The 25,609-nt window shown below is 48.7% G+C and overlaps 1 protein-coding gene across 1 annotated transcript in view; it reads left to right on the forward strand.

Moving 5' to 3' along the window:
* Mical2 (microtubule associated monooxygenase, calponin and LIM domain containing 2) overlaps nt 1–25,609 on the forward strand; it is a 224,421-nt gene that overhangs the window by 85,359 nt on the left and 113,453 nt on the right. The window contains exon 4 of the mRNA XM_051149233.1: nt 23,471–23,678. Coding sequence (XP_051005190.1) covers nt 23,471–23,678 — 208 coding nt within the window. The remainder of the gene's footprint in view (nt 1–23,470; nt 23,679–25,609) is intronic.

Below are 25,609 nucleotides of genomic sequence, written 5' to 3' on the forward strand. Positions count from 1 at the left end.
GAAAGTGAAGGAAGCCAGCCCTGCCACCAGGGTCAGGACGGGCTGGGCCCTTCCAGGAAGACTTGTTCTGTTCATCTAAAGCTCATCTCTTGTCACTGCCTAAACACAAGTGTCTGTCTGGACCTAGACAGAGGATGTCAACAACTTTTCCCCTGTCCCACCTGGTGAGTGCTGAGATTGTAGGCACACACCACCACCGTGCAGCAGCACAGTTTACGTAGTGCTGGGATCTCCAGGCAAGCTCTACCAGCTGACCTCCATCCCCCACCCTCTGTTCTCTCATAAAACCATAAAGTTTAGATCTCCGGGCCACTTTGAGTCCAGTTCTGTGTGTGGAGTTAGGCACAGTGCGGTTAAACTTTTTTTCCTGCCTGTTTTACTTCTAAAGTCACTGTCGTCTTTCTTCTCCTGTCTGTGTCCTCTGTGGGTTTGTCACTGCATCTTTTAGCCCCTGCGTGTGACTTCTCAGGGAAGATCTCAGCCATGGTACCTGTGTGCTAGTGGTAGATGGTCTTTTGTTGCACAGATGTCATCTCAGCCAGCTGATTTCTAGGCAAGGCCTCCATGCACAGCCAGTTCCCCTTTCCCACAGCAGCAGTGAGAACAGACTCCCAGGCTTCTCTGACCCTCCAACTATTCACCTTTGCTTTCCTGCCCCCTCCTGCCAGAGCTCAGGGCTTGGGGGTGTGTACATTGGTCCTCTTGCTCCCACAGTACCTGGAAGGGGGTCTTTAAGGCACCGTATTCTAAGACCAGCCCTTAGGTTCAGCATCTAGACCAGCAGATATCAGGACTGGAAAAACCATTAGTCATTGTCCTCAGGGACCCAGCTGAGCCACAGCTATACTCACTGACTCTCCTTCTGTGATTCAAGCCAACAATTCTTAGGTGGAAAAATGTAGCCTATTGTCCTGTGGAAAGGTGCTAAAATGATGGAATGCTTTCTTTGTACAGGATGCTGAGACTCCATGGGTGGGGCCAGGCCTTCATGCTGTTAGAAAACCACATCCTGACTCTGGTTTTTTTTTTTTTTTTCCCCTTTAATTAATCCCCTAATCAAAAAAAAGTCTTTGTGGTCACTGGGCTCAGATGACTTGTATGGCGGTTTTTGTTTTTCACTTCTGGAGCTGTCCTGTCCTTTGGAGCACGCTCTCTTTCAACTTGACTTCTAGAGTCTGCGAGCATGCGTGTCCTTGTTGCTCTGCTGCTCCTTAAAATGATGCCCAGAGGCTTGGCATCCTAGGTGTCTGCCTGTGGCTTGCCTGCCCTCTCCCTTTCCCAGCCCAGTCTCTCACCTCCCATGTGGTCCTCTGGAGCTTGCAAAAGAATGCAATGTGAAGAAGCCAGCATTTCTGAGATGGAGCCAAGACAAGAAAGGCTGATAGTGTATTCAAGGTGTTAAGTACCATGGGCAGGATGCTGGCTGTGGGCTGCTGAGGTGAGAAGAACCACCCTGCATCAATACAGAGAGGAAGGCATGCCCAGAGCTGCCTTTGATGCTCCCACATCTGCAGTGAGGTATCAGAGTGGCTGTGGAGGCGTGGCTGGGGGCGTGGTCTATGGGGCCACAGGAGCCTGGGTTCATATCCTGCTGTGGTCCTGTGACCAAGGGAAGCTACTTAACTTCTCTGTGCCTTGACTGCAAAGTGAGGTTGATAATAGCACCCACCTAACAGGGAACCTGGAAGCCTAGATAAGTTGATATAATTAAGTATCCAGGACCAGTGGCCCTGTGTGAGTTACAGCTATGGCCTTTGCCTTTTGTTGCTGTGCAGCAGAACCCCTTGTGGCTTCCTGCTGCCTGGGGGCTGCTTTGTGATGACTTCTCCCTTAGGGGCTGAGCATAGGTGTTTGCCTCTAGCCAGAATGTCACTGCAGCCCTGCAGAGGTGCCCGCCAGCTGCCTCTGTCAAAGTTCCAGTTCAGGGGTCACCTGAGGAGACCAGGCTTCCCTTCTTTAGGATTCCTGGCTCCTGGGTGTCCCATAGTGTCTTCTCTGCAGGAGGTGTCATTTGTGAAGAAACTGGGCTTTTCTGAGAGGCTCCGCAGACTCCCAGCTTTGTATTTTCCCAAGCCTTACGCCAGGCCTTTCTGTGTTTCCACTGACTTAATAGTGAGCTGGTGTCCATTGCTCAGCCTGCTGGGTGGGAGCACTGGGCAAGCTTTTCTTAGTGGTGAGTAATGGCAGGGGCAACTCCCTCATTCTGGGATTTACAGTTCTGAATTCCTTGTCGAGTCTCAGGGGATACTGTATGTGCACAGCCTCTGGGGTACCGGAGCTCTACTTCTAGAGGAGGAAACAAAGGTTCCATGTGAGAAGACTCCCTGCCTGCTCTGCCTAAATTCACGATTTCCATGGGTGGTGGGCATCCTAGGCGTCTGCCTGTGGCTTGCCTGCCTTCTCCCTTTCCCAGCCCAGTCTCTCACCTCCCATGTGGTCCTCTGGAGCTTGCAAAATAATGCAACTTTTTTTTTCTTAAAGTCTTAAAATAACTATTAACTTTTATTTAACAAGGACAATAATTGATTGGATGACAGATGAGCGGGTAAATGATGAGTGGCTGGATAGATGGATTGTGGATAGATATAAGGATAGATAGATAGATTGGCAGATGGGATAGGATAGGTGGATGGATGGGTTGCGAGGGGGGTGGGGAAGGAGATGGTTGGGTGATAGATCGATCGATTTATGGTCGATAGCTGGATAGTAGAATGGATGGATGGGTAGAGATTGCACTGTCACAGATGCCAGCAATAAGTAGCTACTATTGGGATAAAACCCATTCCTATCATTTCATGCTAGAGGGACTATCCCCCCTGCTGGCCGATCTGGAGCTGCCTCCCCATGATTGACCCGTCTGGGTTTGTATCCTTCTTGGTCTAAGCTGCTGAGGCTGTTGTCTGCTGCTCTGGTTGGGACGGAACAGGAAGCTCCCAGCAGCACTGTCGTGTGTGATGCAATCATGTGTGATGCAAGCGGTTCATAGGTAGGAAGGTGGAGCCACGGGGCCTGAAGCAGAGCAGCACTCTAGCTTTCAGTTCATAGCTGGGTGTTTGGTTCTGGCTATTGGGGTCTCTGTCCTGTGCTGTGATCTTCAACTCCCCAGGACAACGATGTCCCAGCCCATAAATAAAGTACAAAAGAGGAGAATCTCGGGGTTCTGGAGGAAGCACAGACAGCACTATGCTACCCTACTGTGCATCCCACAAAAGGCTTCAAATTGAGCACCAGCCCCAAGGCCAGCCTGTAGTGCTGACTTTGTTTTCAAAATGCTGTAGAGCCTTTGACATCTTACACTATCTTCACATACCAGATACCTCCTTGGCACACAGTAGGTGCTCAGCAGTGGGGTCCTAGAACTAGTTAGTTGGTCCAGCTCTCCTTGTTGGGTTCCCTGGCCCCTGGCACTGTGAAAGCTCTCTTCCCTAACCCCACCCCTCCACCCTCCCTATACCCCTAACACCCCCCCCACCCCCATCTCCCCTCACCCTCTACCCTCCACACTGACTCGAGGCAGTGGAAGCCATCCATTTATACAGCCCAAGGAGCAGCTTCGGTTTATGGGATTCACTGGGGTCTGCGCCATTACTGGAAACCTCGGAAGTGGCAAAGCGTTCCTCAGAGCTTTTAAGACGTGGGTTTCAAAAGCAAACAAAACAAACCAGACTAGCTTACTCGGGCCAGGAGAAGAGGTCAGATGTGGATTGGGAGCTTTTTTGTTTTCCTGTTGGCTTAGTTGAAAACAGACTAGACTCTTTAATTGAGCCTTCAACCCTTTGAAAGTAGGTCCGTTGCCTTTTAAGAAAACAGTCAGTTCTGTGTATTGCAGGTCAATTTGATAACGCTCGTTTGTAAGGAACAGGGCCAGTGAGGGAGTTCAGTGGGTAAAGGCACTTGCTGCCAAGGCCGATGACCTAGAGTTCGATTCCTGGGACCCACATTGTGGAAAGAGAGAACTGACTCTTGCAAGTTGTCCTGTGACCTCATTGTGCATGCTATGACATGCTCATATCTCACCATCTCCCCCCCCCACACACACACAAACATTTTTAAGAAGCAAGATGAGCATCTGTCAGGTCCACTGATTGCCAGGGTTGATTCACTTGTAAAAAGCATTATAACTTACAAAGCCCTTCCATATGCATTGGATTCATACATGTAGCAAGTATTATCTGTAAGCTTCCCCTTTAGTGTATGTATGTATGTGTATATATATATATATATATATATATATATATATATATATATATATATATATATATGTATATATGTGTGTGTGTGTGTGTATATATATATATATATATATATATATATTTTTTTTTTTTTTTTTTTTTTTTTTTTTTTTTAACCCACAGACTCATCATTCCACCTGTCACAGAGTAGAAAGAACACAGATAGACTTTCAGTCTTGGGTCCAGTTTTCTCATCTGCGAGTGAAATCAATAACACAGGGGTGGCTGGGAACGTGGGGAAAAGAAAGCATTTGCTGGGCAAGTATGAGGCCTGAATTTCAGATCTCTGGCACACAGGCAAATGCTGGGCACATGCAGCCACCTGTCTATGATCCTAGCACATGGGAGACAGTGACATGGACCCCCAGGCCAGCTAGCTAGTTAAAATAGCTGAAGTTGGTAAGCTCTAGGTTCAGCAAAGGGTGCTGCCTCAGTACATGAAGCACAGATGGATTGAAGAAGACGCCTTCCTTCAACATTAGGCCCCTATGTGCACTCATCCGCATGCACATGCACCCCATACACACGTACGCATACATGCATAAACATATACTCATGTATGTATGCATGCTGCTACACACATATACACATGCAAAAACAAACAGACAAACCGAAGAAATGGCCTCTCACTGCACAGAGCTGAGCTATGCCTGAAGGTGACAGTGGGTTAGCTGTGCAGTTGGTGGGGGCTGTTTCTTTCAGTAGTAGCCAATTTAGAGGTGAGGAGTTGCAGCTTCTTGGAACTGGGTGGGCAGAAGGCCCCTGGCATGATGGCTGAGAGACTTGGGGCCCAGCCTGCCCTCCTGGATCTGCTCCCCAAAATGCTAAGGCTGGGTCTTTGGGAGGACCAGTAGGCCAGGGAGTCTGAGTGGTCTGATGAGCACTGATGGACTGGTCCTTTCCTCTGCTCTGATGAGCACTGATGCACTGGTCCCTTCCTCTGCTGTGATGAGCACTGATGCACTGGTCCCTTCCTCTGCTGTGATGAGCACTGATGCACTGGTCCCTTCCTCTGCTCTGATGAGCACTGATGGGCTGGTCCCTTCCTCTGCTCTGCCTCTGATGGATGAACCTCTCCTCTGTTTTACTCAAGCAAGAGAGGGTCCTGTCTGTGGTGGGAGGGGAGATTCTCCTCTCTCCCCCTTCTCCCCCCTGCTGCTTTCCCTTCCTTCCCAGCACTGAGGTAGGGGTGAAGCCCAGGGCCTCACACTTGATCTCTCAGTGACACCTCCAACTTCTTCCCATGATCGTATTCCCACTTCGGTCTATTCCCACGGAGCTGAAGTTTTTGTTGTCTTTTGGTTGGTTGGTTGGTTTGGGGTATTTTTTTGGTTTCTGTCACTCTGTTTATAAAACTTGTATTCAAAACAACTGCGTAATCAAAGGGAACCTCTGTAAGATAATTCTCTTTGAATCAAGTGCTTCAGTGATCACATCCTGGCCGGTGCCCTTTCTAAGGGTAAAACTAGACTGATCTGTACTGGGCGAGAGCGTGCATTTCTTCCCTAGGATGAAAGCAAAGTAAAGAGCACAAGATAGAGGCGAGGCAGTGGCAGCCCCGTGCCTCCCCTAAAAGCTGTGGTGAACAGTGGTCCCACTATCTAAACCATCTAAACCAGGCTGGAGTTGACTCTGCTGCTCCTGGCATGGTGGCACGTGGCTTTGAAGACTGGCTTTCTGCACTGCGCTTCCTAGGGTGGGAATCAGCCCTGCTTCCCAGTTGTTAGGAGAGAGAACTGGGTGTTCCCTGGCATGGTTGTATTGCCAGCATGTGTAGTTCCCTCACTTCCACCAGAGGCCTGGGGCTGGTTCCCTGTGGGGGCTTTCCTTGTCCATATAGTTTGAGCTTCCCAGGGTCCCCCTGGCTAGGCTCCATGTCACTTCTTCGCCTTTCTTCGCTTCTCCCATGGGTCCACATCTGACTGCATCCCGTGTTGGAGATATGCTTGAGACAAGACCTCAATATATAGATCAGGCTATCCCCAACCTCGTGATCCTCCAGCCTCAGCTTCCTCCAGTGTCAGAGTTACAGGTGCTGTGCCCCCCATGCCTCCATGAGCGCCTCGGTGCTTGCCTACACCCTGCTCCCCCCCACCACTTGCTTACGTGTCCTTCCTCTAGATTTGCAGTCTCAGCTCACAGCCCCACCACACCCACTCTGAGGCTCTGTGGTTTGACTTCCTCCCCCTTCCCTCTGGACCACATGTGTGCACTTGGCCTCTTTAGGTCACGACTCCTCCTGCCCCTCCATTCCTTCCCACTCAGCGGAGGCCTCTCTTCCACAGCCCTTGGTGTGCGAGGTGGCTAAGTTCTGTTTTGCTTAGGTAGCTGTGTCTCCTTGCTGAACTGGAAGGAACTGTAGACAGGAAACATGACTTGTGCATTTCTGGTTCCCTGGCAACCAACAGGATGCCTTGAAGAGCGCTGATCTGAGTGTTTGTAGGATGAAGAAGCGAATGAATGATGGACGTGCTTTTCCTTCCGCTTGCCTGGTGGTCGGCGTCAGGTGTGTGGCTGGGTGCATCCAAATGGCTTGGTTTCTTCTCACAGTTCAGGAGGGCTTGATCTGTGCCCTCCCTTACTTTGTCCACCCAGTGCCTCCACTCAGTTTGAACCAGATAGTCACAGCAGTGTCACAATACACCCGGAACGTGGAAGTCCTACGTTCTCTATGTGGCCATCTAAGGGGACACCAGGGCCTGCTCCAGAGAGCAGGTACTCTCGCTGCTCAGGCATGGCGTTGGTGAAAGAATTCCAGGCACACCTGCCAGTGGGCTGTGAGATGCCTTCCAGATACGCGCCCTTCAAGGTATTTTCAGAAAGAAAATAGAATGTGTTTTGTGGCAGGCTGTAGGCTAGGGCCACATGACAACTGTGGGTGGCAAGGAAGGATGATGTGCGTTGGAGCCTCCTGATGTCTAGACACTGTGGTCTAGTTACAGTTTCAAAAGCATCTTAATTATAAAGCACTTTATGGTGCAAGTTGACCCACTTGGAGTTATTGAGAACTTCTAAGTAAATTTCTTGCTTCTTTTGTACTAGCCACAACTTTGGTCAAGATTACATTCCTCAAAGGGGGCTGAGTTCTCTGGCGGGGAAAGCATGTGTGAAAAGCTCACATCACCTCTCCTTTCGCCGCTTGTCTGCCGTGCCTCCTCTTTCTTTGCTGGGAAAGGTGTCTATATGCAGACACTCTGGGCTTAGCTAGCTAGAGCATCAGGATGAGGGACTTTTTCCCAAACAGCTGCTTTCTGTGGCTTGGGTACCAGATTTGTACATGCCACCCCCAGACGACAGATCCAGGTGCAGTGAGTGGGTGATGGCTTTGCCCTTGGAAGACCTGAGGATTTGCTGACACTTCTCATTGGCTTTGAGACGTCTTAGTTTGTTTTCCCTAGCTAAGCCTAGGCATAACGTTTGTAAAAAGTGACTCCCTCCCACACTTTATTGCATCTTTGATTCTTTCTACTCTCTCACCCCAGGCTGTGTCCTGAAACCAATTGTTTACCAAACCTACATTTATTGGGTCATAATATCGCCCACCCTGTTTGTTTTGCAAAGTTCAGAGACACATCTCTGCCCCTCAGCTTTTCCAATGGCCAATAATCAGTGTTCAGACTAAACTGACAAAACTGCACAAGAGTTCTGGTTGGTAGCTTTGCCCCAGCATGGGATGGATCGGGGTTGAAACTTAGTCCTACTGTTTCTCAGATAAATATCTTGGATTTATGCCCTTACCTGCAGTGACCTCAGCTGGAGCAGGGAGACGAAATAATCCCCGCCCCTTGAGTTAGCTTGTCTCTCACCTTGTAACATAGGTGGCTGTCTTTAATAAGATGGCACCCCTGGGGCTTTAATGCCCATTGTAGTTCACTTAGTCTCTGCATCCATCAAAGATCTCATTGGATTTGACTTGTGTACTCAATATGCAAATGTATATGGGCCTGTGTCGTGGGTCAAAGATAATCTCAGTCCTTGGGGACAGCCCCTGAATTGAATAGAGAGGCAAAAGCTTATATCCTCTGGGAAGAGACGGGGAGAGAAATGGTTAACAAAAACAAAGTAGATGTATAATTGTAGTAAGCACTAAGAACAGGAAAGGAAGGGAGGGAGAGAGAAAGGGGAGGGGAGAGAGGAGAAACAAAGACAGAAAGAAAGGGGAACGCCACAGGGTCATAGAGTGGGATGGGAAGGTATCTTGACGCTTGGGATAGATGAAGAATGAGCCATGCAGAAGGACCATCAGGGACGTCCTTGCAATTCAGATATTACTGATGGCCTTTGAGCTCACTTAAATATCCTTCTTAAACCCACTAAGGGCAAGGGTTATGAGGAGAGACTCTGAATAATGGAAGCCAGCAATTGAGGTTAAGAAAAGAGTATAAAACATTTGCTAACTGGACCTTTACAATACATACACACACACACACACATGCATACATACATACATGTACTGACTCTAATCTGAGTTCTCTTATGTACAGATCAGACGATACACACACTTGCAGCTAAGGACACCAGGCAACTAACTCACAGGAACAAGAGTAGCTCATCCAGCAACCTCCTGTGTACTCAAGCTCCAGGTGGGACCCATTCACCATCCTGATGATGCTGTGTGTGTCTGCCCTAAGCAGTGAAGACTGCTGGGATCCCTGTGTCCCCAAATGAGATGGCCTGGACCCTCCCTACTCCATTAAAAGGTCAACATACTGGTTTTATATAAAGAGCTCCCTTCCAGGAAGACAAAACAGAGATGAGCTGTCCTTTTTAAAATCTTTACACAGTGGGCATCATGTGCCACCAAGGTGTCTTAATGAACAGTTCTGTGGACATTCCTTCCATACCCATAGCAATAGGAGTCACCCTCACCCAGAGACTGACAGCCTGTGTAAGGAGCCGTGTGCTCAAAGCCCCGGCGCGGCCAATGGCCTGCCTGCTTCGCTTCTCTACCCCTCCTGACATATCCCAGATGTTCAGTTCTACACGCATGCACCAATAAAGTCAAGCATGACTTGGGAAGAGGAGGTGATGAAGAAGAGAGGCACATTCCAGCAGATGGCTCCTGCCACCTTCTCCGAGCTACCTGCTAGGGCTCTGGGTGGGTGGGTAGGTGGGTGGTTGTGGACTAGCTGTCATCAGGCAGAGCTGGCCCTGTGTTCCTTGTCTCCGCCTCTGCACAGGGACAGGTGCTGGGCACAGTAGTCTCTCTTTTGCTGACCTCAGAGTTGGTGACAGAGGAATGCCTGGCCTTGTCTCATATGTATCCATTACCTTCATGGGCTTTCTGACGATGACAGGCTGAGGGAAAAAACTGCTGTCTACGGACAGAATTGTTCTTATCTGTGGCCATGGTGGTCATGGGTTGAGGTGGCACCAGGAGAGGTCTCATGTCCCCACAAGGGAGATAGAAGGTACCAGACAAGGCCCTACGTTTTGGAGACAGGTGGCAGCAAGGAACAATTCAGATAAAGCATGGGAAAGACCATGTGGTAACGACCTGACCTGCCCACCCTTAGCTGTGTAGCTGTGGCACAACAAGGTTTCTCCATGTAGCCCTGGTGGCCCTGGAACTCACCCTGTCCTCAAAGTCAGAGCTCAGCCTGGCTCTGCCTCCCTCGCGTTGAGCTCAAAGGCGTGCGCCACCACGCCTGGCCTAGCCATGTCAACTTAGGTGAGTTTGTGCTTCAGGGCTGAGCTGTCCACATTCAGATGGCAGTTCCTTCCCTTCCTGTGTGCTGTGACCTTGAGCACATGCTCGGCCGTTTGTGCCTCAGTTCCCTGAGTTCTGGTGGTTGTGAGGTTTGCTAGTGTGACGTACTTAAAGTCATGCTGGACACAGATCAGGTTCTGGTAGTTTCACCTCTGAGACCCAGCTACATCTCTCTACTGTAAAGTGGGGCTGGTGAGACCTTGTTCATCCTGGCTCCACAGTGGCTCCTGTGAAACCCAACTGAGTGAATAAACTTCAGGCAGGCTCGGCAGCAGGCACGTCAGGCCCTTAGAGATGCCTCGCTTGACCTCAAGTGGTCCCTGGCTGTGGCACCTGTTGAGTGCAAATACTTGTCATTAGGTAGATTGACAGCTGCTGTCTGAAGCCCTGGCTGGAATTCTTCCCACTGGGCAAGTACTGGGTGGCACTGCTCAGCCCATGTTCAGCCTTTAACACTGGATTAGTGACTTATGCTGTTGGCTCCTTCGAGAAACCACCAAGTCTGGCAGGCAAGGAGGATCCTGTTGTTGCTGTAATTTTCCTCTTGGAACTTGAGGCTGTCCACTGCTCTCCCAGCCACCAAGTCAGGCTGGTCCCAGGGGGTACTGTCTCCCCAAAGGCCTTCCCCTCTCAGCCTTTTGACTCCGTTTTATGTTTGTAAACCTTATCAACTCATAATTTCATTTCAAAAATGTGTCTGGTAGAAATGCTGAAGTGTAAAAATCAGCAGCAGCAAATGCATTCACTGTAGGGGTGCAGTGGAAGCAGGGAGTTGAGATTAAGCCATAAAGAGTCCTGTGGATGCCAGAGCCTAGTCCCAGTCCACTGAATGCCAGCCCACTCCTGACCTGACTGTTGCAAAACCTTCCAGGATCCTGCCTTGCTTTTCGTGTGTTTCAGTTTGTTTTGCTTTTCCAAAGTTACTTTAGGCTAGATGCCTGTGACTCACAGGAGAAAGTTGTCCTCTCAGGGAGGAGGGAGGAGGTGAAGTGTTCTCCTTCATGGCCAGCGAAGAAAGACAAACCGGATATATTCATCATGGCTCCCCAAAAACAGAACCAATGGGACATGCGTGAGACTACCTGGGGATGGTGTCGCCACCACTTTCCTAATGACTTCTGAGCCCCTTCTGGTGCCAGGCCTCTGAGGGATGTGTCTCCTGAGATACATGCGCAGAAGGACAGCATAGACAGGCTTGAAAAATCCCTTGAATGTACCACGTCACAGAACCACAGAGACGGTGTGGTCTCCTTCTCTGCCACCTGCTTCTCTAGGGGAGCACTGCGTGCACAGAGGTGAGCTGCATGCTCTGGGACCAGGTGCAAGGGTTCAGTGTATGGGCTGGGTATTGTGGTTAAATAAGTGGCCTTGGAACCAATGACTAGGTTAAATGCATGATCTGTGCACAGTGGTTAGAGGTGTGGTCTGTGCATCATGGTTAGAGGTGTGGTCTGTGCATCATGGCTACATATGTGGTCTCAGGACCAGATGCCTGGGCTCATATTCAGCTCCATTACTCAGGAGCTATGGCTACAAAACACTATCAATACTGGGCTGTGCAGTGTCATGAACGTGGACTCAGAAAGGTCTTGGTGTGTAGTTTAAAATGTAGCTATTATTACAATACGGGAACCCCTTACTAAGCTACTAAAAGAAAAGGAAGAACATGATAAAAATGGACTAATACTTCTGGATGATGCTCTGTGGATATATTTTAGCTCTGCTTCTTCCCACATGTAGATTCTAACCGGCTCCAGGCGTTTTAGCTTTGCCTGTGACTTCCTTCATTCCTCCTCTATAAGTGTGATATTCTTGTGACACCCCGTTATGAATCCTGGAAGAATCTATGACTTCTCTCCTGCAGGGAGGAAGGGCACCCAGCCAGGACCCCTCCCTTGGTTAGGAGCCCCTGCTGGTGACCCTGAACACTGAGCTGCCAACCAGAAAACTGAAGGTTCACAGAGCAGGAGAGGGCCACTGACATGGAGAAAATGATTAAGTAAAGCCGAGGATGTTGCAATTTGTCGCATCAAGTGACATATATGGATATATGTGCTTAGAGGGGGCCCAGTTCAACCCCAGCACCCACGTTAAACAAATAGAAAGCAAAACAAAGAAGTGTAATAGTGTGCATTTGTAATCCCTGCACTGGAGACGTGGGGTGCCTGGAGACGTGGGGCAACTAGAAAAGTGGGGGTGAGGGGGATTGCTGCGGTTTACTGGCCAGCTAAGCTAGCCTTACCTAAGAGCCCCAAGTCCGAGTGAGAACTCTTTGTCTCAAACAACAAAATATAAAGTAGACAGCTGCTGAGGAACAGTAGTACCTAAAGTGCTGACCTCTGGCCTACACATGCCTGGGGAAGCCAGAGATCTAGCTAAGACTAAGTTTGAGTCACAACTGTGTGGGTGCACATGTGTGCGTGTATACACACGCGCGCGCGCGCGCACACACACACACACACACACACACCTACAAGATAGGGACTTCAGCCTATATAAAATGTACCTGGAAAATATCTGATCAAGAGAAGTAAGTAGATCAGAATTTAAGGGGGATGGGCTCCAGAGAATAGCTCAGTGACTAAGAGCACTGGATGCTCCTCCAAAGGACCCAGGGTCAATTCCCAGCACCCACATGTCTGTAACTCCAGTTCCAGGGATGAGCTGGCCTCCCTGGTCACTAGGAGCACATGTGTATACAAACATGTATGCATGTAAAACATTTATACCCATAAAAATTAAGAAAGATTTTTAAAAATTAAATTAAAAAATTTTAAGGTTTGAATATTGACTTCTAAACTCTTTCCCTGAAGTAATTGAGAGGAAACATACTGACTCTGCAGTTGAGTTGAGATGCACCAAGAAGTAAGATAAATTGCTAAATAGGTAGATGGGTGACTAGATGGGGGGATGGAGGAATAGGTCTATAGATAGTCAGCACATGGACGATGTGTGCAGGGATGGGAGAATAGATGGATGGCTCGGTGAGTGCATGGAGAGGGATAGGCTATAGGGAAGAAAGCAAGGAGAAGAAAATCTCATTGCAGAATCTACGTGATGACTATTTTGATGTTACCTAACGGTCTTGGAAATTTTCTGTTTGAAGAAATGTTCACATTTTACCATAAATAATGTAAAGCTGTTAGAATAGAAAGGATAAGCCTGTATAATAGGAAAACACAGAAAAGCAGATTCTGGGACTGGTAAGACGGCTCAGTGGGGGAATGGTGTTTGACACCAAGCTGGACAGCCTAAGTTCAATCACCAGGAACCCACAGGGTAGAAGGAGAGAACTGACTCCCACAGTTGTCTTCTAACCTCCACGTACGTGTTAGGGCGATGCACACTGCCCCCCCCCCCAATACTTATAAAGTATAAAACATTCTTTTCTTTTAGGCTGATGCTTGTAATATTTATAGACATTTAAAATACTGTAGAAAAATAAAGCTAGACATGTAGATGTCCTATAAGAGATGCCCTTTGTAAGTTAGAAAAATGATAGCTGACAAAGAAGGGGAAAGCAGGTGAGAAGGTCCGTGTGTACACTCAGGCAGGATGGAAGTAAGAATCCAGCGAGCACTTTCTTCTAAACAGCTAAAAGAGCCCGTATGCATTCCCAAGACGGTGGGGGCAGGGAATGGGGGAGCAGGGTGTAGACCTCTTACCTGTGAGATGCTAATTAGAGCAGAAATGTCGGCACGCATGTGGACCACTGTTGTGTTCTGGAATCCGGGGGAGTTTAGGGATGGTTTCTCATATCACTGATCTGTGAGTAGATGGTGATGCCCATGGATCAGGAGAGCACTGATACTCTCTCTCCTGGTAAACACTGCCTCTGACCTGGAAGAAATAACAATAGCATGGTGACCTTTTAGCCTGACCTCTGAGACCAGAGGTCACATTTTCACCCTTGTTCTACAACCAGGATCCAGTCGCTCACTCACACTTCCAGCTGGCCGTGGGCACGCCTCGTCAGCAGTGTGGGTCGCTCCAGATCTTATTCTAGTCTTAACGCTACTGTTACCATTGCTTTTCTCAGCAGGGACAAACGCGAGCGAGTGCCACAGTTGACTTTCTTTGCTAGCAGGGGCTGGGCTAAGGTGGCATTTGTGCCTTGGCTTTGGGGACTTTATACTTCAGGTGGAGAGGTGTCACAAGGCCTGGATACCCTGCCCTCCAAAGCCGTAGGGGCGAGGGCTGTGTTCACAACTTCCAGACCATCGCCAGCTGGGTGTCTCTCTTGGAGGAGGTGTTTCTTGAGGGGGACTCATGGTTATGGGAGAAAGCTAATATTGCTGGAAATCTCTGTGGCTATGGAGTGGAGTGTGAGTCCGCCGGGAGTAACTGGGTATGAACGAGACGCAAGAGACAGCTGGGGCTGAAGGTGCCATTCTGTTGGTAGTGTCTATCGTTCATGGAGTCCTGGGTCAGTCCTTAGCACCGTACGTCTCCGATCTCAGCACTTGGTGGAGGTGGAGGCGGGAGACCCTAAAGTTCAAGGTCATCTTTCAACTATATATCAAATCCAATGCCAGACTGGGCTACATGAAACCCAGGGTGGGGGCGGAGGGCAGAAGCAGTCGGAGATTTGGATGGGAGAGGGTTCCACCAATCCAGTGAGATTAGCTCCCTGCCAAAAATGGAGTGTAAAGCATTTGTGAAGAGCCTCCCCCGGCCAGGCCTTTCAAGGACTCCTTCAGGGCTGGGATCTTGGTGGCCACATCTCCCATGAGGGCCCCCTCCCACGTTCCCGTTGCTGTGCAAAAATGAGGCTATAAACTCCTCCAGCCCCCACCATGAGCCACCTCCCTGCAGGCACAGGGCAGGTGCCTCGGCTTCAAACACTTTTCATCCTACAATTATGAACAGGCTGGTTTTGCTTGCAGTCATCCGGTAACAGCCATGGGTCTCCTCCTTTTGTTCTCACAGCCAGAGGCCATGAAGCCACCCTGGGAAGTAAGTGGCACGTCTCTGGCACCAGAGAGCTGCCCCAGAGAGCCAGCATGCCTGCGAGGGTTATCGTTACCAGGGAGACCTACCAGGCCACCAGCTCGCTGTTCTCGTGCTATCTGACTGGAAACACTGTGGCTGAGGCACCTGCTGCTGTGGCTGCTCAGGACCTGCACAGGCTCAAGCACCATCTGGCCTGGGAACTTCCACCCTGGGGAAACACATAAGCTTAGTCGGGCACAGCCCTGTCCTCCCCTGCACAGAGGCCCTGTGCACCCGGGTTGAACTCTGGCTGTATTCATGTGTCCTCAGTGAAGTGAAGGAAGGAAATGCCCTCCCTCCGTTCTCACCACGAAGTTCCTGATACCCAGCCTTTTTACTCTCAAGGCAAGCCATTGAGAGCATAGGCCTGGGTTCAAATCCAAGCTTGACTGTTTACCTGTTGCACAACCTTGGGAAGAATTTCTTGCCTTTTTGTCTCCTTTATTTTATTTTATTTTATTTTATTTATTCAGATTACAACTAAATTGTTATCCCATCACTTGTATCCTCCCGTTCCTCCCTCCCTCCCACTTTCACTCTATTCCCCTCCCCTAGGTCTAAGACCGAGGGGACCTCCTCCCCCACTATATGGTCATAGACTATCAAGTCTCATCTTGGTACCCTGCTTATTCTTTCTTTGAGTGCCACCAGGCCTCCCCACAAAGGGGAGGTGGTCAAATATGGGGCACCAGAGTTCATGCCAGAGTCAGTCCCCCTCTCCACTCAACTGTGGAGAATGTCCTGACCATTGGCTAGATCAGAGTAGGGGTTCGATGTTTACTACTTGTATTGTCCTTGGTTAGTGCAATAGTTTGAGCAGACCCCCCTGGGCCCCGATCCACCCATCACGATGTTCTTCTTGTAGGTTTCTAGGACCCTCTGGGTCCTTCTATTTCCCCATCTCCTATATTTGTCTCACCTAGAGTCCTTTTTTTTTTTTTTTTTTAAACTCCCTCAAAACTGAAGACTGTGTTTGTGCCTTCCAAACTGAGGGGCGGAATGTTTACAAATGAAACTGTCCTTAGACGTTGCCTCTAGCCTCTAGCCACACTGCTCGTTCAAGAAGGCACCTTGTATGTGTTAACTTCTTTTTCTGTGTGTGTGTGTTTATGTGTGTGTACATGTGTGTGCAGGTGTGTAGGTATGTGCAGATGTGTATCTCTATGATACACACATAGGTTAAAAAAAATGGAGACAACTAGGGCCAGAGAAGATGTCTAGCTCTATCATTTTCTTCTTTATTCCTTTGGGTCTCTCACTGGGCCTGGACCTCCAGTGACCCTCCTGTCTCTGCCCATAACAGTGCTTGGGCTTCAGGTGTGTGCAGAGTGATATCTAGATTTTTGTTTTTTAACATGGGCTGTAAGGATTTGAACTCAGATCCTCATGTGTGCACAGCAAGTGCTCTTACCTACTGAGCCACCTCTCTAGCCCTTGCTTTACTTTTCTATGCCTTCATTTCTCCGCCTCTGAGGTGGGTGTGATGCTGACACTTTCATAAGCACAGTTCCAAAGATTAAATACAAGAACTAGTTAGGGTATGGCCAGCAAGTAGAGAATGCTAGCAGAGTGAATGTGCTGAACTCCACTTCAGCTGAGGGCCAAGACAGTGGTCAACAGGCTATGAATGGAAGACCCCTGTCTGCTGGCCATTTCCAGTGTTGCATATTACCTCACCATAGCCGTGGCCCACACCCACATTGCACCCAAGGAGAAGGGAGACAGGAAGCAGAGGCAGAAACAGAGCCTTAGCCTAGCCCCGGGTCCACTCAGCAGCCCTTGCACACGCTGTGCTGGGTCCCGGCATCTCCATTTACTTGTGGGCTAGGAAGAGGAATAGTTAGAAAATGCACTGTGCCACTAAGGAATGAGTAATTGGATCGGGGTGATGGCTCAGTGTATGAAATACTTGCTATGCAATGCGAGCACTGGAGTTCAGATCTTCAAAAACTGAGAGTTCTAACTGGTAAGCGCTGGTTACGTGTGCCAGCCCGTCAGAGGCAGGGGCGGGGGGTCTCCGGACCAAGAGGAAGCTGGCTAACTAGACCAGCCTGTATCTGACCTTTGTGCTCACTTGAATAAGATGGAAAGTGACTGAGGACCCCAGGTGTCAACTTCACAACTTCAGGCACACACACACACACACACACATGTGCACATATGTACCCACACCTACACTCCTGAACCTACATACAGACCTATGTGTACCACACAAACACATACATACAAAAGAAGCGTGAGGGTGGGGGCTGGAGAGGTGGCTCAGTAGTTAAGAACTCTCTTGCAGAGGGTAGGGGTTCAGTTCCCAGCACCCACAGGGCAGGCCACACAACTGTCTGTAACTCCAGTTCCAAAAGATCCAACACCCTCCTCTGACCTCCACAGGCACTGGCAGGCAAAATACTATCATACATAAAAATAAATAAAAAGTTAAAAGAGTCATGCTTCCAGGACCCCTCTGAACTGCGGCAAGAGTCCTATGTGAGCCGCCACCACCCCTCACCTAGCATTTATGTCCTGGCTGGGTACACTAGCTGTTGTGTCCTGTCTTGGCCCTTGATAAGTAGTCTGTTTTTTCCATGTGGTGTTTGTCTCTTGTCAAGAATGTGCAGGTCTGAACTCTTCCAAAGTTTATCTTTACAGTGGATTTCCTGCTGCTAGTGGATCTGCCCATTCCCCCAATGAGCAATAACTCACATCACCAAAGCGCACAGATAATCCTGACGTCCGTGATGTAGGTGGCCTTGGCAGACCCCCCACTCCTTCTGTCTGGGTGGGAATCTGCAAACATTAACCCTGGCTGGCGTGCACCCAGCATCTCTCTCATAGTCAGAAAACCAGAACTAAGTTGGCTTGGAGTGAGTGGGCAGTTCATTCATCCATCAGCTATGTGTTGGGCTTCCTGTGCGTACCAGGCAGTGGATGAGTTCCAGGCACACAGATAACACAGAGGATGGGGGCAGTTCTTGAGGTCCAGCCAATGATAACAGGAAAGCTTTGTTCTTGGGCAGCAGTAAGGACTAGCCAGTGGGAGCATGCATCTAATTTAAAAGGAAGGCCTTTGGGCGTGGGTAGCCAGAGGACAACCATGAATATCAATCTTCAGGAGATATTTAACTTGTCTTTTGAGATAGACTCTCCCATTGGCCTGAGCTGACTAGGCAGTGAACCGTAAGGGCCCACTTGTCCCTACCTCCCCAGAGATAGATAATATATGCATGCCACCAAACAGCATTTTTTTTCTCTCTCCCTTGTTTTTTAACATGAGTTCTGGGACTGAGCGTAGGTTCTCCTGCCTGTGCTATGAGCACATTAGTGTTTGAGGCTGAGTTTTAAGCAAAAGCTCTATTTACTGAAAGTCGGTCCTCAGTGGCAGTGACTGAGTAGGTCTGTGGGACAAGGACAGTCCTTTGTCTCTGTGTTCAGTCTGCTGGGTCACACCTGATGTCCAGAGCATCCAGTGAGCATGAGCGTCCAAGGAAGCCAGTGTTGTTCCTCCACGCAGACACATGGCTGCAGGATACCAAGCCCCCATTCTGGTCATAACTAACACATTCCAGGGGGAAATGTCCTGCCCTCATAGTCCTAGCCAACAGGTCCGTGTGCCAGCCTGGATTTTCTCCCCTGATATAACTAAGTCCATTGGCATTTGCTTTTATTAAGATTACAGTATGATTGGCATATCTGAGATTTCAGACTCAAAAATATGTAGAGAGCCTAGGATGATGGGAAAGCCAAGCATTCACTGACAGGAACTCAGGTGCTGCCAAGAGCACTGGACGTGAGACTGGGCTAATGATTGCACCCTCTATGTACACCAGCCCTTGGCTGGACGAGAGGAGCTTTTCTGCCCTGTCTGGAGACCAGAGATGGGTCAGGCCTGGGTGGACAAAAACTGCAGAAGGCCTCTCTCCTCTTCCTGCCCTTCTTCACCCTATGTGCTCCAGCTGGCCCAGCCTTGGCCATGGAATGACAGAGCTCACCAACAGAAAAAAAAAATTGCAATAACTGCAAAGACATGTAATGGGTCTAGACTTCGCCCCAAAGCAAACCTCACAAGCCTGGGGTTTGGAGCAGGCTCCGAAATGACCGTCATTGTCTGGCTATGTGGAGCAAGAAGCTGTGTGGCGGGTGAGATAACTCATGGGTCGGGCTGAGGAAGCTAGTTTTCTCCAGGCACCTCTGTCCAGAGAGGAAGCCAGCTTCCCAGCCCCCCCCCCCCCCCGCGACGCACTCCCCAAAGTCTCTGGGGGTGAGTCAAATCTCAACAGTGACTTCATTTCCTCTAGCTTGGTGTCTACAAACTCTCTGGAAGGTTCCAGGCAGTAAACTACACTGATTGCAGTGTGGGAGCTTCTGATAGGCTTGGTCACACTTCCCCTCTGGGACCCTGGCAGCCTAGGGGAGTGACAGCCAGAGAATGGAGAATTTGCTCAGGGATAGGGATGTGTTTTTAAGATAGCATTTAATCTCAAGTAGAGGGAAGTTTCCAGATGTCTCTGGGGGAGTGGGAGAAGGTCTCCCTCGTTGCTGAGCAGTTTCGTCTATTCACGTCCACCCACCCACCCATCCCCCACCCCACCGCACGCACACACCCTCACCTGTGAACTCCTGCCTCTGCTGGACTACTGCCATGCTTTCAGGTCTTATGCAACACTGAGGCTAGGCAGACAATTCGATGTTCGTGCAACTGTCTAGGTCACCATGCGTCCCCTCTTCTGTCCTAATAGACCGCATCCTCCCCAGAAACGGATGTGGTCTTCTTCAACATGCAGGGACTTGGCCTGGACCTTGGGCAAAGGCCCTGTGTGTCTCTTCCTCACCCATGGCCCCAGTGCCAACATCTAAGGCCTTTAGCATCTGGGTGCAGCCCGGCTGTCCTCTTCCCTCCCCTTTCCCGCCTCTCTGCCTCTTTCTCTCTGAATGGGCTCCGTCAGCTGAGTGGTTTGGTTTTCTTCTTATTTCCACCAAACCAGAAGCTGTACTGCACAGTTGGCCTGGAAGGTACAGCACAGCAGGCTCGGGAGTCAGGCCATCTGGGTATAGATGGTGGCTTTGTCCCTTTCATTCCGACACCATGGACCAGATAGTTACCTCGTGGCTTTGTGCCCTGCTTTCCCCATCTGGGAAATGGTCAGAGTAAAAGTTCCCTTGTATGAGCAATAACAGTTCCTGAACGTGAAACACATGAACGTGAGTGGGTGCTACAGTGATGGTGATGATGATGATGGTGATGACACAGACAGCCCCTCCTCTGATGTCCCTTGCATTCTACCAGGAAGAGTTAGCTTCTTACCTTCTGTGCATGAAGTAGAACAAACCACATGCCATCCTACTAATTTATTTCAAAGTCAAAATTTACCCCATGGCCTGCAAGTCTCTAGAAGCAAACATGAGTTTACAGTAATAAGACTCCAAAATTCAGAGTGGAGAGATGGCTCAGTGATAAGGAGCACTGGATGTTCTTTTTGGAGGATCCGGGTTTAATTCCTAGCACCCACACGGCACCACACAACCTTCTGTAACTCCAATTCCAGGGCTCTGGTGCCCTCTACTGGCCTCCATGGGCCCCAGGCATGCACCTTCTGCACAGACGCACATGCAAGTAAAACAAAATTTAAAACTTTGCAAGAATCCTACAGCCACACCAGTGTGTGCCGTGCTTTTTTCTTTTCTCTTCTTATCTTTCCTTTACTTTTTTGTTTTTTTGTTTTGTTTTGTTTTTTTTGAGACAGAATTTCTCTGTGTGTAGCCTTGGCTGTCCTGGACTCATTTTGTAGACCAGGCTGGCCTCGAATTCGCAACAATCCACCTGTCTCTGCATCCCTGAATGCTAGGATTAAAGGTTTTCTTTGCTTTTTTTTTTTTTTTTTTTTTTTTTTTTTTTTTTTTTAAGATTTATTTATTTATTAAGTATACAGTGTTTTGCCTGCATGTACACCTGAAGGCCAGAAGAGGGCACCAGATCTCATTATGGATGGTTGTGAGCCACCATGTGGTTGCTGGGAGTTGAACTCAGGATTTTTGGAAGAGCAGGCAATGCTCTTAACCTCTGAGCCATCTCTCCAGCCCTAAAGGTTTTCTAATTACCTTTTTCTCATACAGTTTTCAATTGTTGAGCCTTACCTACAGTTTGTAATCCTCCTGTCTAAGTTCTGGAATTACAAACATATACCACTGTGCCTGAAGTTATTATTTGTTGAATACTTATTTTATGTGTATGTTTGACTGTTTGTGTATATGTGCAAATACCACATATGTGCAGTGCCCATAGAGACTAGAAGAGGGCATTGGATCCCCTGGAACTAGAGTCATCCCTGGAACTGTGAGGCACCATGTGGTGCTAGAAATTGAAGTTGGGTCCTCTGGAAGAGCAGCCAATGCTCTGAAGTGTTGAGCCATCTCCACCCCATTTTTCTCTTAGATGTTGGGGCTGTCTCACTATTTAAGTATGTAATATAATCAACATAAGAGTCATCCTACTAAAAGTATATAACTACCACCACTTCCTAATTCCAGAACATTCCAAAAGGAAACCATATACCAGTAGCATTTACTTCCCAACTCTCCCTTTACTTAAGCCTTATCACCACCAGCCTTTCTGTCTCTGGTCTGTTCTGGGGTTCAGATCTCCAGACCCCAAACATCAATGTCAGCTGGGTGTGGCAGCCTGTCTTTAATTCCAGTGTTCACAAGGCAAAGATTGGGGGTCCCCAGAGCAAAAGCAAGATAGCTAGCATATCCTGTATTAGCGAGCCCTGGGGGGTTCACTGGAATAAGGTGGGGAGACTGCTGATGTCAACCTCGGGTCCCCCCACATGTGTACCTACACCTACACATGCAAGCATATATATGCACTCATGATATCACGTACATACCATATCTTGCCTGTCCATCAATTCATAGTCTTTTGAGTTGTTTGCAGTCTGGGGCTGATGTGAAGAGTCCTTCTTTGGACATGTATGGAGAGGCTTTTGATTCTCTTGAATATGTGTACCTAGGAGGGGATGGCTGACTAGTACAGAACCTCCATGGTTATAACTGTTAAAGGAATTGCTGTGCCCGACTGTTTAAAATCATTTGCACTAGCAACATGTGAGCTTTGACTATTTCCAGCTCTTGATTCACAGGCCTCCATAAAATTAAAGCCTTTACTAGTGGTGAGAGAGTGGCCACTCACCATGGCTTAGTTTTGCATTTTCCTGATGACTAATAGTGTTGGGATCTTTTTGTCTACCTTCTGACTCTTTGTATAACTTTACTGGGGGAAAAAAAAAAAAAAAACACTATTTAAATCCCTTCTCTAGGATTTACTTGAGTATCTTAATTTCATTTTAAGTTGTCAAAATTGTATGCGTATTAGGTACAAGTATATTACTAGAACTGACCACTCATGTGGCTTGCAAATGTCACTGGAGCTGTCTTTGCCCTTTCTTCCTTTCCTTTGCCAGATTGGGGAAGGAGTGGGGGATGGGAGATAAGACAGACTGGCTGGGCTCGCAGATATATGCCACCGTGACTGTCTTCTTTGCACTTCCCTGACAATAACATCTTTTGAGACATCAGTTTTGCTGGGCACAGTGGTGCACGCCTATAATCCCAGCACTCTGGGAGGCAGAGGCAGGCAGAATTCAAGGCCAGCCTGGTCTACAAAGCCAGTCCAGGACAACCCTGTCTCAAACAAACAAACAAACAAACAAACAAACAACAACAACAACAAAACAAAGAAAAGAAAAGAAACATCAGTTTTATTTTAAGGTTTATTTTTATTTGTGTACAGGGAGGCGGGGCATCTTATGAAAGTATGTGATGGGCCAGAAGAAGATGGCAGGCTCCCTGAGCTGGAGTTTACAGATGGTTGCGAGCCACCCCACATGGGTGCTGGGAATGGAACTCAGGACTTCTAGGAAAACAGAGAAGGATCTTGGGCCCCTCATCCATCTCTCCAGCCCCAGCACCAAAGTTTTTAATCTCGATGAAGTCCGGTTTGTCGGTATTTTCTTTTGTTGTTTGACTCTTGGTCCCAAGGAACTATTGGCTAGCCTCTGGTCCCAAGAATGAAGTTCCACACACTTTCACAGTGCAGAAGCACTCTCTTCTTTTACTGTGTACTTATTTAGTGAGCTTGGGGATATGTAGCCCAGGGCCGGCACACACTAGGCTAGCGCCCTGCAGCTGAACCGCATCCCCAGCCCAATATGCTTTCCTAAGGTGATCCTATTGACAGCAGCCCCGAGGGAAAGCAACACCTCACAGACCCAGATGATGTGCCAGGGCCAGGATCAAATCTAGTCCAACCTCGCCTAGAACCCCCTGTGCACCTCACAGTGACTGCCTTCTCCTAAAATCCCTGTGTGTGTCCTCCCAAGTCTTGAGCAGTGTCCTAGTTCATGGTGGACCCACAGGGAACGTACACTTGGGCAGATGAATGACAGGTCCTGGCACATGCTGAGTGTACTGTAGCTGGTGAGGCCAGCCCTCTGTGACAGTACTGTGTAGACTGCAAGCTTGCTAAGTGTCTCCTTTCCCTCCACAGTGTCTCATTGTCGGAGGAGGACCTTGTGGCCTGCGGACAGCCATTGAACTTGCCTACCTGGGAGCCAAAGTGGTTGTGGTGGAAAAGAGGGACACCTTTTCCCGGAACAATGTGCTTCACCTCTGGCCCTTCACTATTCATGACCTGCGGGGCCTGGGAGCCAAGAAGTTCTATGGGAAATTCTGTGCTGGCTCCATCGACCACATCAGTGAGTGGGGCTCGGGATCGGGGCACTGTAGGAAGATCCAGGTCTCACTGTGCATGGGCCCAGCTTGCCACGTCTAGGAGTCCCAGATGGCCCTTTGAGGAGCCATACATCCAAGCCAGGTGTTCTTTGAAGGACTGTGTCTCAGTTACTTTTCTTTGGCTGAGACCAAGTATTTCACAGGGACTAGCTTGAGGAAATGTTTGTTTAGGCTTGGGGTTTGAAGGGGTACAACCTATCATGGCAGGAAAGCAAAAAAAAAGACAAACAGCTTCATGGCTGCTAGCTCGTATCTGGGCAGATCCTGAAATGAAGAGAGGTCAAGTCGAATGGCCAGGCTATAAACTCCAAGCTCCCCCTTCTCCCCCTGTAGCCCTCTTCTTCCAGCTATGCCACATCTCCTAAAGGTCTGACAGTCTCCTAAAATGGTGCCACTGCATGGGGATCAAATGTCAAACATAGGAGCCCATGAGAACGTTTCTCATTCAAACCATGAGAGCCCACCTTGTGACTTATTCTGGCCTCTGGGCTCTGTGTGCCATTGGTCACAGACTCTGGCACATACTGCTTGGCAAAATACCTGTCTCCGGGGCCTAAGCGCTCGATACATAATAGATGAACAATAAACCATCTGTTGAGTGGATGAATGAAATACAAAGCCCAAAGGCAAGTAGCAGAGACTGTATGCTCCGGGAGCTCACTGAGATTTTGTCAATAATAAGTACAATGTGCTTTAACAGAGTGAGTCACACTCCCAGGAGGAATTTGAAAAAGAGAACTCACAAAACTTCTAACGGGGCCAGATGCTTGGGACCGCCTCATGCAGAGGCATTTAGACATTGTACAGCTAGTACTGGGGAGCAGGGTGGGTGGCAGATCAGAGGAGTGACGTAAGTGGATGTGTAACCTCTGACAGAGGTTCCTTAGAGCTTTGACAAGAGGTGACTTCAGGGAGGCTGGAAATGAAAGTTGAAAATATAGCAACTGAAGATGGTGGGCAGTCTCTGCATGCCTATGTGGGCATGGCTCCTGTTCTGCTAGCCCTGTTCTGTTGGTCACTCGCGGAATCTTAAGGCAAGATCTGTGCATACCAGCTTTGAAAGGGGCAGCAGCCCTCCTCCCCTCAGCTTCACAAGGAAGACTTCTCTACTCTTCATACATGTAACAGTCAAACTTATAAAAGTCAGACAGGTCACGTGGGGAGTCAAGTGTTTGAACTGAATTAAATACGAAGCATGTCTCTTTTATTTCCTCCCCACTTGGTTTAAACTCCTTACTTTCCTCAGTCCTCAATTGTATCTCCTATAAAACAGCATTAATCCTGTCCTTGAATGGCTAAGGTTACATGGGGTCAAGTTTGTAACATGCTAGCACTATGTTTGTTGTATAGAGAATACTGAAGTGCTTTGTTTCCAGAGGTAGATAGTAAGTGGGGTGCCATGTGTGGCCCTCAAACCTAAGAACCCCATACTTTTCCATAGGGGTGGATGAGAGAGGAGGCAAAAGAGCCATGCCCATAAGAGACCAGAAGTGATGAAAAAAAAAAAAAAAAGTGAGTGGGGTGTGGGTGGGACTAAAGAGAAGTATCAACCGCTAAGGGTGTAATTTATTCAGACACAGAAAAATCTAACAGCAGCAGCCCCAAAGTTTATTCCCACTTTGGGATGAGAAAATACCAGCAGTTCAACGGAAAGAAATTCGCATTTGCCCAGAAAGCCACAGCATGAGCTGGCGGGATGCTCTGTCCCACCCTGAGAAGAAAGTCTGTCAGTCAGAGTGTGGAGTGAAGACTTTGGGCACACTGGTGACAGGACGTGGCATCATCAAGGGCAGCTCTGTGACAATGGAGGTGGGGGAACTTATGGAGCACCTACTGTGTGCTGGAAGCCAGGAACCGTGGCACTGTGAGGTGTGGCCACGCCTCCCCTGGAAGC

This window comes from Acomys russatus, chromosome 7 (assembly GCF_903995435.1).
Source record: "Acomys russatus chromosome 7, mAcoRus1.1, whole genome shotgun sequence".
In the NCBI taxonomy this organism is placed as follows: domain Eukaryota; kingdom Metazoa; phylum Chordata; class Mammalia; order Rodentia; family Muridae; genus Acomys; species Acomys russatus.